A 14784-nucleotide genomic window follows, 5' to 3' on the forward strand; every position below is an offset into this window, starting at 1 on the left:
TGGTCAGGGCTCCTGCCTCCTGAGGTGGCCCTGGCAAGGGTCTGACACTTTGAGGGCCCCTCTGCTCCCCAGAGCCATCTCCCTGAGGTGGCTGGTGCACACGGGAGCAGGCCTCTCGAGCTGGGTGGTCTGAGGGCCATGAAGGGAGCTGCCAGCCTCTGCTGTCCCCGCCCTCTGGGGCTCTGCCCAGACAGCCACTCTGCCCCCGCTCCAAGGGCCCAGCCCCTTCCTCCTCCAGCCAGTTCTGTTTTCCTCCCTGCAGTGCTTCAGGCCCATTCTGGGAAGCCCTCCTTCCTTCCCTTGAAGCTGCCAACCCATCCACACCAGGGACGCAGGGGCAGCTTGTCAGTGGGGGGCACCTGCAGGTGAACCTAGGGCAGGATGGGACCTCCTGGGCCTGGCATGGAAGGGCGAGGTGGGCAGCTGCTGGAGGCCAAGGGGAGCAGTTCAGCTGTGGGGCCTGAGTCAGGAGGTGAGGATGCCGGACCCACTGGGGGTTTCTAGCTGGGGGTCTTTCCTCATCCCCTGGGCTCTCGCCCCCAGCCTCAGTTTACAGCTCTGAGGCCAGGTACTCACCTGCATGAGGTGAGCCAGGCAAGAGTGCTGGTGTGTGATGGCCCCAGGTGCTGCAAATGCAAACAGGACGAGATGGCAGGGTGAACGCAGAGGCCGGCACTGCCCAGGTGCAGGGCCATTGCCTGGGTCTGACCTGAGTCTGCCAGGCCACTAGTGCAGGGTGTGGAGCACCAGGCAGAGACAGAACACGAGGGTGTCCGGGGTCCTTAGGGAGAGGCTGTGTTTGTGCACCCCACTGGGCAGAGGGCAGCCCCAAACTTGCTGACTGGCAAAGACGCCGAGGCAGCAGGGAGGGGTAGGGGGAGCAGGAGGTGACCAGTTGGGGATCGAGGAGCACAGAAGCTGGGAGGACTGTGGGGTGGGTGTGTGCAGAGGGCCCTCTGTCCCCCAGTGGGACCCATGACACAGTCACAAGACACCCCCCACTTTGAACCACACATAAGATCTTTATTGAGTGCCTGTCACCTGGAGTGACATGACACACACTCCTCCATCCCAGCCCCCACTGTGGGACCACCTGGCCTCGTGTCCCCCACCTCCCTGGGATACCCTCTTCTTGAGCAGGGGTGACCCCAGAGCCCAGGATCCCTGGCAGTGCCAGTCCCAAGACCACTCCCAAAGGGAGCAGCCTGGGGTCCTAGGCAAGGTGACAGTGTCTCCTAGGGGGCGAGGCCAGGGCTGCTCTGAGGCTGGGCCCTGGCCCTCAGGGTTTCTGGATCACCACCTGGAATGTACCTGGGAGGGAAGGGGTGCTTTTAGCGAGGTGGGGATCTGGGGAAGGCAGAAAGCACCCAGCAGCTCAGCCATCTGCCCCTGCCGTGCGCCCTCTGCTCAGTGAGTAGGCCAAAGGGTGTAATGCTCCTGCCCAGCTGGCTGCACCCCAGGACTGTGTGGGTGCTCGGACACGGGGTTCAGGCTTGTAGGAAGCTGGGGAGGGGCCCCACATGGGCTTCTGTGGCATGTGTTGCTCAGGCCCTGCCCATAGAGGCCCCAAGTCTTCCCATGAGCAGCCTGGGAACTGGAAGAGGCGGCCAGCCCCCAATCGACGGCTATAGGCTTTGGGGCTGCCCACAGGCAGGAATAGGGCTTTAGTTCATCATTGGGGTCTGCAGCCTGGAAGCCCCCCAGGGTCAGGAAGGCCCATGGCGGGGTTGTGTGTGCCCACCCATCTTCTCTGGGGCTCTTGTCCCCCATCAGAGAAACCACTGAGGAGGATGTCTATGTCCCCCTGGTTCTGGTCACAATGCCAGGTGGATCTCTGCTTAGGCAGAGAAGCACCGGGGGACCCCAGGGCCGGGCATCCTGGCCTGCTGACTTCGGCACTCTGGGCCTCAAGTTCCACCTGTCAGGTGGGGCTCTGTGGCGTGGGCTTACCTTCCAGCACTCACATGGGAGCAGGGACAGAAGAGGGCCCCCCACCACACTCAAGGGTCATGGAGACACCCCCGCCAGGACTCACACGCAGGCAGGGCTGTCATGGAGGTGGCGACCAAGCTCTGGAAGCCCAGGGTACTGAGGACACCGCACAGAAGGCCGCAGGTGAAGGCCAGGAACTGGGGCAGGGGACACAGACCGTTGTGGCCGAGGGAGACCAACACCAGGTCCTGGGCCTTGGACACCCCCAGGCCTGGGAAGAGGCCTCACTTGGGGTGGGGGGTTGAAAGGTGAAGTCCAGCCCCGTACCTTGGGTGCCTCCTCCATGTACTGCAGGCCCAAGGCCATCGGGACGGGGAGGGGGAAGCTGTCGTCCTGCAGGATGTAGGTCCCCTGGGAGCAGAGGGGCCATGAGGCTGGGCCTGTGCACTGGCACTGGGGGAGCGCCGGGACCTCTCCCGTCACCCATGTCAGGGGCCCCTTGCTCGGAGCTTCGGAAGGGCCCGAGTCTGCCCACCCCTCGGTCCCTGCCCCCCAGGGTTGCTGGGCAGCCCAGGCCCCTGATCCAGCTGGGGGCCAAGCCAGTGTGGGCAGTCGATGGCAGCTGGCACCAGCGTGAGTCGAGCAGTGATACGCTGGGTCAGGTGCCGGCCAGGAGATGCTCCGCCACTCTGGAACAGCCTGATGACTCCTGCAGCCTGTCCTCCCTTAGCGGATCAGATGGAAGCCAGGGCTTGGCGTGCTTTTGACCTCAGCCCCTCCCCCGGGGGCCTAGGCCGCCCAGCACGCCCACCTGCTGACTGGGGCGCACGCGGGCTGTCCATCTGCTTGCGGAACACGGCCACCCACAGGTCCTTGCACAGGAATTTGAGGACATCCAGCTCCTCTTTGAAGCCCAGTGCCTCCTGGGGCAGCCTGGAGGGCCAGGCCAGAGGCCCAGGTGAGGAAGTGGGGGCCAACCAGAGCCCCTGCCCAAGGTGGGAGAGGCAGGGCGTGTCGGCTCTCACCTCTCGCCCAGTGCCTGGCCCACACGGAAGCCCACGCTCTCCAGGACAGACAGGCTTGTCTTCTGTCCCTAGAGGGCCAGAGAAGAGAGGCTCAGGGGCCCTCCGTCACCAGTCAACAGCCAGGGGGGGCAGCTGCAAGGGATGCTGAGTTGGGTGCCTGGAGGTCCAGGGTGAGGTCAGCACAAGGGGCTTCTACCCAGCCTGGCCTGGACGAGGGAGGCCCTCAGAGGGCTGGGCAGCCACCCCTTCCTGGGTCCCCGCAGCCTTGCTCCCGGGGCCACAGGGGCTTCCTGGGCTCTCTGCTCCCACACCGAGCACTTCACTATGAGTCCTTACAATACCCTGCAAGGGGAGCACTGGGATGACTACTGGGTGACATGCCCAGGCTGGGCCACAAGAAAGGGACTGTGGAGTCACCTGAGGCCACCAGGCCCGACGAAGCCACCCAAGATCCCTGGGACACTCAGGGCTCAGGGAGGGTCACAGCAGTGGTGGCCAGGTGACATTCGGGGCACATGAGGAGCCCGTGGTGGGAGGTGACTGAGGTACCAATCCTCCCTCCTCTGCACCAGGGAAATGGACAGCAGGGGGCTGGAGAAGGCTTTGGGGAGACCCAGAGTGGAGGGACCAGGCCCAGCTTGGGGGGCAGGGAAGAGGCAGCTTCGGGACCTGGAGCGTGTGCTTCTGCGGGCTCCTGGGGAGGCTGCAGTCACCAGGCCCCCTCCCTGTCACGGCCCGTCCCCGGGGGACATGTGCACGGGGACAGGAATGTTCCGGTTAGAACCAGCCCTGGGAGGAGGCCTGGCCTTCCCAGAAGCAGCCCCTCTTCTGTCCCTACCCATACCCCTTCCCTAGTCCCCTCGCCCAGCTCCCAGAAGCCTCCTCACCTCTGCCCCCCTGGGGCCTGGCTTGGGGGGACCCAAGCCAGGCCAGAGGCTTTGCAGGAAGCAAGTTTGAGCCACCCCATTTACACCTGGAAATGGGCTCTGAAGGGCTGGAAAAGTCCCCAGAGCCCCACTGAGTCACGGGGCTGTCACATGGAGCCCAGGTGGGGGGGCACTGGGAATAGGGGTGCTGAGCAGAGGCTGCCATTTCAAAGCAGCATCCCACTCAGCGTGGCCATGGGCATCTTGGCCTTGCCTGCCGGGTGACAATGACAGAGCTTCCTGCTGGCCCACGCTAGCCTGCTCCTTTTTCTTGCCTGCCTGTTTTGCTCTGGCTTCCACAGCACACAGTGGGCCTCACGGAGTTGGGGAGCTGAGAAAACTCTGCTGTCGGCCAGAACACAGGCAGCCGGTGTGGTGTGCTTGGGGGGGTGCACCCCACTCCCTCCAGGGTCTGCATGGTGACACAGGAGGTTCCTGCCACACAGGTCCCCCTCGCTGCCCTGGCTGGCTTCAGGTGCAGGTTCACCCCACAGTTAGCAGATGTGGGGCAGTGGCCGACGGCCCACACCCCTGTGTCTCTGTGTACAAGGAGAGGAATGCTAGCAGTTGCCCTTCCTGGGCTCCTCAGGAGGAAAGGGGTTGGTAAATGAGCCAGTCAGCTGCCTGATTGTTGTCCTGATTGCAGTCTGTCAGGTGAGGTGACAGCCCCTGGTTGTTGGGAGATGAAGCCAGAAGGGAACCCCTTTCAAAGAAGGGGCTCCAACCCAGCCACGCTTGGCTGTGCCTAGGAGAACTCGGCTGCAGGGCGCCCTGGCCACTGGTGTGGCCTCTTATGTGTCCCAGCCCTTGAGGACCCTCAGGAGACAGGTTCTGGACTCCTCTGTATATCCAGCAAACACTTCCTGGATACCCCTGGGAGCTGGTTGGCTGGCGTGACAGGTACCCGATGATGTCCACAGGGATGACGCCAAGGGAGCTAGGTGGCAAGAGAAGAGGAAGGAAGGGCCTGGCATTCTAGCAGGGATGCTAAGGACACAGCGCACAGCCCCACTGGAAAGGCAGTGCTTCAGCTGCAGAGGGAGAGGCAGGGCTGACGGCCAGGGGTGCTGAGAGAAGGCTGGGCGTGCCAGCAACGTCGCATTGCCTGTCTGCATCCTGCCCCACCACCTAGTGGGTGCAGGCTACCTACCAGCCCGTGCCTGAGTTTCCCCACATGTGCGGTGGGGGTCATGGTAGTACCTACGCATAGGGTGGGTGCCAGGTACATGGTGACTACTGGATACACAGCTGCTGTCACTGCTGGTCCCCAAAAGAGACCAATGAAATATGCTGCTGGGGCGCTGAGGGGATGGGGAACAGTGGCAAGGAGGGGAGAGGCAGGTGAGAGGGAGTCACAGCTCGTCTCCGTCTCCCCGACATGCTGGAGCCCATGCCCGGCCCCTGTGAAGGCTCTTGTGAGATTAGGGCCTTGTCATTCTCCAAGAAGGGACAAGGTGGGCATTTCTGAAACTCACCTGCTGGCCCTGGGGGGACCCAGGAGGAAGCCTCATCAGTGTGGGTGCCAACGGCTCCCCCAAAGGCTCAGAGCTGCTGTGGAGGGGCAGGTCCCCTGCACAGCTCTGGAGCCACCTGGGGTCTCACTTTGCCTGACTGTCCCTGTGCGGCCTCTGAAGGGTCCTTCTCCTCTTGATGTAAGATAGGACAATAGCATCCACCTTGGAGGGATTCTGGGGCCCACGTCAGGTAAGTGTGACCCCGGGGACTGCTGGGGAATAGTCCACGAGGGGCCCAAGGATAAAGTTCCGAGCACGCTCACATGCAGCGTGTGCAGTGCAGCAGCGTGTACACAGAAGCTGCACACACCCTCTCTAGACATTTTATCTTTTCTGCAGTGGCAGGGATGGAAGCTGGGGCCTCAGTCTGCTAGAGGAGCGCTGTACCACGGAGCTACACCCCGGCCCTCCCACAGGCTTTACCTCATTTTTACATGATCTGCAATACTAACACATTATATGTTAACTAAACAGTTGTTGTGCTGTATTGTTTAGGAAGTAATTTCAAGAAAAAGTCTGGCCGAGTATAGTGCTGCACCAAGGAGGCTGAGGCAGGACTGCACAGTAAGTCTGAGGCCAGTTAGAGCTAAATAGTGAGACTCTGCCTCAAAGAAACAACAAGACTGGGTGGTAGCTTAGTGGTACCACATCTGCCTAGCATGCACAAGACTCAGGGTCAATCCTCAAAACTGAAAAAAAATAATCCTTAAAACAACAATAAAAGAGCTGGGTATAGTGCTGCACACCTGTAATCCCAGGATTCAGGGAAGCTGAGGCAGGAAGATGGCATGTTTGAGCCCGGCCTGGACAATTTAGCAATTTAGCAAGATAACAAAAAGAACTAGGGATATGGCTCAGTGCAGAGGCTTTTGGTTCAATCAGCGCCCCCCACAAAAGAAAAAAAACCTGTACATGTTCATTGGCAGATGCAATAGTTTATAAAATATTTTTGATCCACAGCTGTCTGAACCCCTGGATGGAGAACCCGTGGATACAGAGGCCCAGCGCATTATGCTGGGGACACAATAAGTACCCAGGAATCAGGGCCTGTGTTTGTGCAGAGTAACTGGAAACAAAGGGGACTATGCGAAAACAGCTTCCCAGAGCCTCTGGAAAATGGGGTTCCCTGAAACCTGGCAATTCTTGCCTCTGGATGGGGCTGAGAACCCCAGGGAGCTATCTGGGGCCTGACCTGGGCAGGAAGCCACGGCTAGGAGTCCCAGACAGCTCTCATGCTCTGCAAACCCAGCTTTCCCACACTCGCCTGACCAGACCCCCTCCCGGACAGTGGGTGTCAGGGCACACACAGGGTGCACGTGAGGGTTACCACACGCCTGACTCAGCTGCAGAGAGCACAAAGGTCCCCCAAAGGCCACTTCATTTACCAGGCCAATCTCTCACAGAACAGCACCCGCGGACACTGCTCTGGGAAGAGCTTTTGTGGGCTAGGACACTCAAGGGATCCTGCCCCCACTGCACCCCGCTCTCCACACTCATGCCTGGGACAAATCCCCGCTAAGGACCTACTCTGTGCCCTACACACGGTGGCAAGCAACACAGAGCCAGTCCTGGGCACACAGTCTGCCAGAATCTCAGGATGATCCCGAGGCACAACTCAGACACCTCCTTGTTGAGTGTGATGAAGGTGACAATGAGAGAACAGAGGGGACAGTGCGCTGACAGTACTCACAGGAGACCGATTCACCCGGGGGGCCTGAAGCTTTCCCTGAGGGACAGAGATCTGAGCGGAGAGCTGAAAGATTAATTTCCATCATCTCGGGGAAGATGTGACAGGAGAATAAGCAAGGGGGGCAGGCTCACTGGCAGGGGCAGGGAGGGGAAAGGGCCGGCCATGGGCTGGAGGTGAGGGAGCAAAGGCAGATGTCTGACCGCCCAGAAGAATGGGGTGCTGAGCGAGTTACACCTCTGCCTGGGCCCCAGGCTGATGCACCCCCCGACACACACCAGCTTTCTCTCTCACAGCAGGTACACAACGGCCCACACACTGTACTCACTCATTTGTCAGACTCCCCATTATAACGTTCACTGCAGGACAAGGACTTTTGTGTGGTTCACTGAGCCGACAGCAGGCTGGTACCCTGCAGGTCTTAGGTAAAAGTTTGTTGAATGAATTAACGAACTCAGAAGACACTAACCCAAGAGGACAAGCAGCAGCCACCCTGGAGACCCTAATGTGGGAGGGGAAACCTGAGCCAATAAAAATGTCTTGCAGCTGGGCAAGAAAAAAAAAAAAAAGTAAAAAATTGACCACAGCTACCACTTAATGTACCTAGTCTGTGAGGCTCCTCGGGCATTTTTCTTAACAAATTTGTTTCCAGGGCTTGGAGAGAACTGGGGTCTCATGTATGCTAGGCAAGCACTGTACCACTGAGCTATAGCACTAGCTGAGTAAGAGAGTTTTTTTTTTGGTACTGGGGATCGAACTTGGGTCCTTGTGCCTGCTCAGCAGGCAGCAAAACCACTGAGCTAAATCCCCAGCCCTGAGTAACAGATTTTTATAACAAGAGCATCCATATTTTATGGGCTATGTTCTAGAAATCTTACTAAGTGCTTAAAAGTTTTAACTCATTTATTCTTCATGAGGGAGCAACTTCCAAAATGCCAAGCATGCTCTTCCCTCAGGGCTTCACCCTCCTTTCTCTCTTCCTGGGATGTTGTCCCACCAGGGACTTGCTGTTTCCTCTCTTCCCTTTTTCAGAAAGACTTTCCCTCATCATCCACTACCCAGCCCTCTTCTTTCCCTGATCTCTTCGTAGAGCTTCTCACTAGCTTCAGGCGTGTTTTACTACTCGACTCCTGTACTAAAACCTAAGCTTCCCAGAGATCAGCATTTTTCTTAGAACAATGCCCGGAATACAACAGAAGATCGCTAAATGTCCAATGAGTAAGTGTTCCTTGTACTCTGAGACTTGGGTACGCTTAGAATGCCATCTGGCAAAGGAGGAAACTGAGGCATACAGAAATTAAGTGATTAAGTGGAGCGTGGTGACGCTGTAATCCCAGCACTCTGGGATGCCGAGGGAGGAGGGTCGTGAGTTCCAGACTAGTCTGGGCAACTTGGTAACTTGGCGAGGCCATCTCAAAATAGAAAACAACAAGGCCTAGGGACGAAGCTTAGTATGAAGACCCTAGGTTCAAAGGCTGCATCTCCAGTAACTCAGAAAAAGAAAAAGATTGATTAGTGAGCGTTGGAGGCGAATCCTCAGCACAGGCCCAGTAACAGCAATTATTATAATTACTAACCGCTTACTTAGTGCCCAGCCTTGAACTAGTGCTTCATACTGAGTCATCTCCCTCAATTTCAGGTATACCTTCGAGGAAGGCACTGTCGCGACCCTCACTTGGAAAAGCCAGCTCTGAAGTCACCCAGCAAGGCAGGGGCGGAGCCAAGGGTTTGAACCCCGCGGCAATCCTACCCTCCACGCATCCTGGGGCCTCCATCCAGCCTTTCCGTTGCGGCCCGCGCCTCCTCCCCCCAGGGCCCGGCGCTCACCCCCGGGCGTGGATCCGGGTTCCGAGCCCACAGCTGCGCCACCATCTCGGTGTGCAGAAACTGGAACAGCACGGTATCCGCCATGCACCAGCCTGAGCCCCTACCTACTGCCCCAGCGCTTCCTTCATTGGTCAGGCTGAGCAAATCCCGTCTCCTAGGGACCCGAGCCCGCCCACCTCCTCTTCCACTGTGGACTAGATTGGCCCCGCCTACTTCCCTGGGCCTCACAAAGCGCGCGAGAGGTTGGCCGTTGGGGAAGAATCTACTCCGCCTCTCATTGGCCGCGGGTGATAACATTTTCCGCCCTTACTTTGGTGCCTTCCCTGCTTCCGGGTCTTCCCGCTTTCCCATTCGCCATAGCGCTAAGCGGACATCCTCATTTTTAATTTTTTTTTATTTTTGAGACAGAGTCTCGCGATGTAGCCCAGGCTGCCCTCAAATTCGCGTCGATCCTCCTGCCTCAGCCTTTCGAATTCTAAAAGTAGAGGTGTACATCACCTTGCCCGGCACTTTTTTTTTTGATAACAAGGATCGAACGCGGGTCCTTCCGCTTACGGGGCAAGCGGCAGCACAACTGAGCTAAATACCCGGCCCACGCATTCTCATTTTTAAAAAACCCCCGAGTTGTGAAGTACAGACTTTCTTCCAAGCATAACACGGAAGCGCAAGCCCAACCGCTTCCCCATTGGTCACGCCCCTGTCACGTGACGGCTGAGCACGCCCTCCGAGCTGGTGCTCAGAACTTGCTTTCTGATTGGTAGAAAAGCGACCCCCCCGCCCCCATTTCTTCACGGTCGCACGCCCAACCTGCGCTCCTATTGGTTGAGACTGCCGTCCTCCCAAGGTGTCTTCGCTGTCTTCCTTCAGGTAGCGGATCCCTTGGGCTCGGGGCTTCGGGCTGTTGTGGCTTTTGGTTAGCGCCCTACCCCCCGCACCCTGTTAGTGAGCCCTCCCCAGTCCCCCGCAAGGCGTCCTGTCTGTGGCCAGACCTAGTCGTTGAGCGGCTCAGGAGCTCGAGCGCTTCCCGGTGAAACAGGGCTGGAGGACGATGCCTAGGTGCGGCCTCTGCCTTCCTCTCCGGAAGGAACTCAGTTTGCGACTCGGGGACTTGGTCCCCCGGCTTTGATCGAGGTGCTGCTCAGTTTCACCATCTGTACACTGAAGCGGCTGGAGCCCCCTCGCCTCTATCATCAGCCAGTTTACAGAAGGGGAGACTCGGACAGAGGGCCCAATCGCTGAGCGACCCAGTGCGGCGGGCGCGCCGGCTCTCCCGGGCACCTTTCTCTCACGCCGTCCCTTCGCTCCTCTTGTCCCCAGCTCCACCCCATGGCGTCCCAGGGCCGTAGGCGGAGGCTGCCGCGAAGGACGGGGACGATGGTGTCGGGGGAGGCAGCCGAGACGGACTCGGAGCCCTCTGCGTCCTCATCGTCAGAGGAAGAGCTGTACCTGGGTCCTTCGGGTCCGACGCGCGGCCGGGCCATGGGGCAGCGGATCGCCGGGGAGGCCGCGGAGACAGACTCGGACCCGGAGCCAGAGCCCACGGCCGCGCCCACCGACCTGCCTCCGCTCGTGGTGCAGCGGGAGGCGGCCGGGGAGGCCTGGGGCGTGGAGGAGGCCCCGGCGCCCGCGCCCGCGCGCTCGCTGCTGCAGCTCCGGCTGACCGAGAGCCAGGCGCGGCTGGACCACGACGTGGTGGCGGCCGTGAGCGGTGTGTACCGCCGTGCGGGCCGTGATGTGGCTGCCCTGGCTGGGAGGCTGGCGGCCGCCCAGGCTGCAGGGTTGGCGGCGGCCCACAGCGTGCGCCTGGTGCGAGGGGACCTCTGTGCGCTGGCCGAGCGCCTGGACATTGTGGCTGGCTGTCGCTTGCTCCCGGACATCCGCGGTGTGCCAGGGACTGAGCCTGAGCAAGACCCGGGACCTCGGGCCTAGCTGAGACCTTCCTTCCTCATCCGACTGTCCCTGGGACCTGGCTGTCCCTGTGTCTCCGGTCACCCCATGCCTCTCCACTTTGATGTCACCCTAGGGGCTCCCGGCGCACCTGGATAATGCTCTGTTTCTCCCGTCGTTCTGACCCTGCTCCTGGGCCTGGCATTGGGTTCTGAGCCCGCTTTCCGGCTTGAGTCCAGCCCTGGGAAATACCTGGCCCACAGTCTGTTTCCACCCTGGAGCTCACTGTCCCCACCTTTCTTTGCCCCCCATCTTTCCCAGGTTGTTTCTGCCCACAGGCACTTGGACCCCGGCATCTTTCTTCAGGCCCTTGCCCATGGCCCTAGGCCTTAGCCCACCCTCCGGAAGTTTGTGCTCCCTCACTGGGTCCTTTTTCTGCTCCCCAGCTTGGCTGTCCTTCTCATTGCTTCTGTTCCTTTGCATCTCCAGGCTCCTCCTCCTCGGGTTTAGCTCCGCCCCCTCCTCCTGAGTCCAGCCGCGCCCTTGGATAGATTATGCTAACCGTTGCTTTGCCATCCTGCATATGCTGCCTTCCTGGTCCTGGTCCTGGTCCGGGGGTGCCCGATACTTTCCTTCCTCAGGCCCAGATGATGCTCCTTGGTGACCCAAGGCCGTTCCCCTCCTCCAGACCTCTTGGACCAAGGTCTCTGCCAGACGCAGGAACTCTCTAGCAGAGGTGGTGCCACTCCTGACCCCAGACCTCAAGTAACCCCTTCAGGTACCTGGGCCAAGTTCTGCCCATGCTGGTGTCTTTGGCGCAGTAGGGTGCAGCTTTGCAAAGAGCAACCTGCCATTCACTCTGGTTCCTGAATCTAAAGACTTGGACTTATGACCCAGCTCCAGGACTGGGTCGAAGCCTCTTTCTGCACCTTCTCGCCCACTTCTTTTGATCCCAGCGATGGACCCTCAGCCTCGGTCACATTGTCCCCCGAGAGTGAAGCTGAAGCTGAGATCTGAGCCCCCAGGATGGAGGGAAGGGAGGAGAGTTCTTTAGAGTCTTTAAAACGCAAAACACTCCCCCTGGTGGCCACAGTCTTGTCTCCCCGCCTGAGTGGGGGGGGTGGGTTTGTCCCTGGGTGGGGCTGGGGAGGTCCCCGAACAGGAGAAGGGGACCTCACCCCACTTCCGGGGTAGATTGTGACTTATGTCACAGAAAAGAAATAAAGGAGCCAGGGAGAGGCACAGAAACGTTTATTAGGCAGAATTTAGCAAGTAACACTCAGAGTGCGGTCCTTGTGAGAGAGGAGGGAGGGTTATGGTCCAGGTGGGGATTTTTGTGTGGTCTTGGGGTCCTCAGGATGGGTGATGTAGGGTGCCTATCCTGCTGTCTGTTGGGCCCCTCGTGTGCGGGGCTCTGTTAGGTTGAAGTTCCGTGTTATGCTGCCCACGTGTTGGCGCCGCTTCCTGGAGGTTGGAGGTCTGGGAGCAAAAGCAAGTTACAGGCTTATTGTGTCTTTGAGACCCTCAGGATTTTTGCTGGCTGTGGTGGCACACACCTGTGATCCCAGCACTCGGGAGGCTGAGGCCGGAGGATCTCGAGTTTAAGCCCAGCCTGAACTACATAGTGAGACCATACCTACCCCCTAAAAAATGAAAAAGATGCTTAAGATTTTTTTTCTTTTTGTAATTTCCTGGATGGGAAAAAGGCATTGTAACTTTGGGCAATGTTTTGGTCCTGAAACCATAGTTTTTCTTTTTTTGGTACTGGGGATCAAACTCACGATCTTGCACTTGCAAGGAAGCTGTAGTTTTTCTTAAAAGTGTAATGGGTCGGGGGAGTGAGACAGGGTTATGTTGGCCAGGCTTGCCTTGAACTGGGGGATCCTTCTGCCTCAGCCTCCCGAATACTAGGATCGCAGGCCTCTGCCACCACACTTGGCCTCTACTTGGTAATGTATGGCTTTTAAATTATGATTTTCCTCATCCCCTTTGGACCTAGCTTTTCTGTCTCACCACAGGTTGGTAATTTGTCACAGGGTAGGGGTCCTAAGACTCCCCTGCTTGGCTTATTGAAGATGAAACTGTAGTTGGGAAATCACCGTTCCTCATGTTTGCCCTGCTTCTGGATTTGTTTGTATTCAGTTAATTTGAAATACATTTTTGGGTACCTGTCCTGTGCTGGGTGCTGGGGGTAGAGCTGCCAGTCCCTGCCCTCACAGCCCAGTAGGGGAGGCAGGCATTAATAAAACAGGAGTCCTAGGAATCGTAATTTGTAGTTGAGCTATTTTTCAGGCACTATGATTAGAGCCCTAAAGAAATACAGGACCCAGGGACCGGGGATTTAGCTCAGTGGTTCCCGTGCCTGCCTCACAAGTGCAAGGTCCTGAGTTTGATCCTCAGTGCCAAAACCAAAAACAACCCAAAAAAGGGCTGGGAATTTAGCTCAGTGGTTTTGCTGCCTGCTGCGCAAGCTCAAGGACCTGAGGTCGATCCCCGATATATAAAAAAAAAAGAAATACAGGACTGGGCCGGGGATTTAGCTCAGTGGTTCCAGTGCCTGTCTCCCAAGCTGAAGGTCCTGAGTTCGATCCCCGGTACGTCCCCCCAAAGAAAAATAACACAGGACTTTGGCAAAGGCGTGGCAGGATCTGTGTGACCTGGTAGGGGGACTGGATGGTCACATGGCTTCCTTAGGAAGAGACACGTGAGACCTGAGCTGAGTCCTGGCAGTGTCAATAGGTGAAATGGAAGTGGGGTGCAGAGGAGTCCCAGGCACGGGATGGCATATGCAAAGGCCCTGAGCCAGAGGGGACATGATGTACTTTGTTAGCTTTCAGTTTCTGGGACAAAATACCTGAGGCAATCCTACGGGGGAAAGGCTTATTTTGACCTACAGTTTCTTAGGGTTTAGTGCACAGTGCATGACCCTGATGTCTTTGGGCCTGTAGTGGCACATGACAGGGGCTCATGGTGAAGGAAACTGCCCATCTCATGGCAGCCAGGAAGCAAGAATAGCAGGAAGGGGAGGGGTCAAGACCCCAGTGTCCCTGCAAGGGCTCAGGCCCCTGTAATCCAACTTCCTACCACTAAGCCCCACTTCCTTAAGTTTCTACTGCCTCCCTGGCGGGATCTGAAGGTGATGCCATCGAGTCCAGCGATCTGCTTGAGCTCCCCACCCCACTGCCTACCTCCAGTGGAGGCTGGGGTCTGATTGTCTTCCTGTTTACCAGTGTGAGCAGCAATGCGCCTCAGCTTGGACAGTTGCCACAGTCTGGGGTTTCTGGTGGAAGGGCCCCTGGGCCACCAGTGGGCATCTCAAACCCACAGGCTGTGAAGCTGGGCAGAGAGGACTGTGGCTTGCTGGATTCCAGGAATGTAGGCCCTGGAAGGAAACCACCCATTTGGAAATGCAGAGGAATTTTTTTTGACCCATGTTTCCAATCCTTGATTGATTGATTGATTGGTTGGTGTTTGATGTTTTTTTCCCTTTTCTCTTTTTCCTTTTTAAAAATCTCTTTTAATTTTTCCTATTTTTTCCCTTTAGTTTGCTCTCTGATTTTTCTCCCTCCCCCTCCTTTTTCTTGTTTGTATTTTCTGTTGCTTTTATTTAATAGTATTAATTTCCGGGCCAAGGGTTCAGCTCAGTGGTTCTGGCGCCTGCCTCGAAAGTGCAAGGTCCTGAGTTTGATCCCCGGTACCAAAAATAAATAAATAAATAAACAAATAATACTATTAATTTCCTTTTACTCCTTAATAGGTTCCTTTATTTCACTTTTCTCACTTCCCATGTTCCATTGGTTAAGTTTAAAATTGGTTTTTTTTTTTCATGCTTCTATTCCTCATACCCTGTATCTTTTTGTTTTGTTTTTCTTCAAGACAGGGTCTTTCTGGGCCAGGGATTTAGCTCAGTGGTGCTGCCGCCTGCCTCAAAAGTGTAAGGTCCCGAGTTTGATCCCAGTACAAAAAAACCCACAAACGACAGGGTC

General features: G+C 57.4%; 2 protein-coding genes across 14 annotated transcripts; one reads left to right on the top strand and one right to left on the bottom strand.

Moving 5' to 3' along the window:
• Positions 1 to 441: 441 nt before the first annotated feature.
• On the bottom strand, positions 442 to 9696 carry Trappc6a (trafficking protein particle complex subunit 6A). Of its 13 annotated transcripts, XM_087200507.1 has the most exons (8): positions 8912 to 9696; positions 7413 to 7504; positions 2958 to 3025; positions 2744 to 2865; positions 2562 to 2657; positions 2260 to 2343; positions 2036 to 2129; positions 442 to 626 (listed from the first exon to the last, which is right to left on the bottom strand). In XM_087200507.1, the coding sequence occupies exons 1-8, from the start codon at positions 9206 to 9208 to the stop codon at positions 466 to 468; spliced, it is 1014 nt and encodes a 337-aa protein (XP_087056633.1). In that variant the 5' UTR covers positions 9209 to 9696; the 3' UTR covers positions 442 to 465. The 13 variants fall into 13 exon arrangements, with proteins under 13 accessions (XP_087056633.1, XP_087056641.1, XP_087056635.1 ...); XM_087200515.1 differs by lacking the exon at positions 7413 to 7504; XM_087200509.1 differs by lacking the exon at positions 2562 to 2657.
• A 541-nt stretch (positions 9697 to 10237) lies between these two features.
• Positions 10238 to 13061, top strand: Bloc1s3 (biogenesis of lysosomal organelles complex 1 subunit 3). Its single transcript, XM_087200525.1, has one exon. The coding sequence runs from the start codon at positions 10238 to 10240 to the stop codon at positions 10838 to 10840; it is 603 nt and encodes a 200-aa protein (XP_087056651.1). The 3' UTR covers positions 10841 to 13061.
• The last annotated feature ends 1723 nt before the right edge of the window (positions 13062 to 14784 follow it).

The sequence above is a fragment of the Heterocephalus glaber genome, unplaced genomic scaffold, assembly GCF_053883595.1.
Source record: "Heterocephalus glaber isolate CG9 unplaced genomic scaffold, H.glaber_assembly_v1.0 deba00001744, whole genome shotgun sequence".
Classification (NCBI taxonomy): Eukaryota; Metazoa; Chordata; class Mammalia; order Rodentia; family Bathyergidae; genus Heterocephalus; species Heterocephalus glaber.

Bases quoted from the DNA above. Each gene is read 5' to 3' on its own strand.
- Trappc6a (XM_087200506.1), bottom strand. From the start codon at position 9,208: ATGTTATCACCCGCGGCCAATGAGAGGCGGAGTAGATTCTTCCCCAAC. The intron at 2,866-2,957 runs GTGAGAGCCGAC...CTGGCCCTCCAG, and splicing joins GGCCAGGCACTGGGCGAGAG to GCTGCCCCAGGAGGCACTGG. The intron at 2,658-2,743 runs GTGGGCGTGCTG...TGATCCGCTAAG, and splicing joins GCGTGCGCCCCAGTCAGCAG to GGAGGACAGGCTGCAGGAGT.
- Bloc1s3 (XM_087200525.1), top strand. From the start codon at position 10,238: ATGGCGTCCCAGGGCCGTAGGCGGAGGCTGCCGCGAAGGACGGGGACG.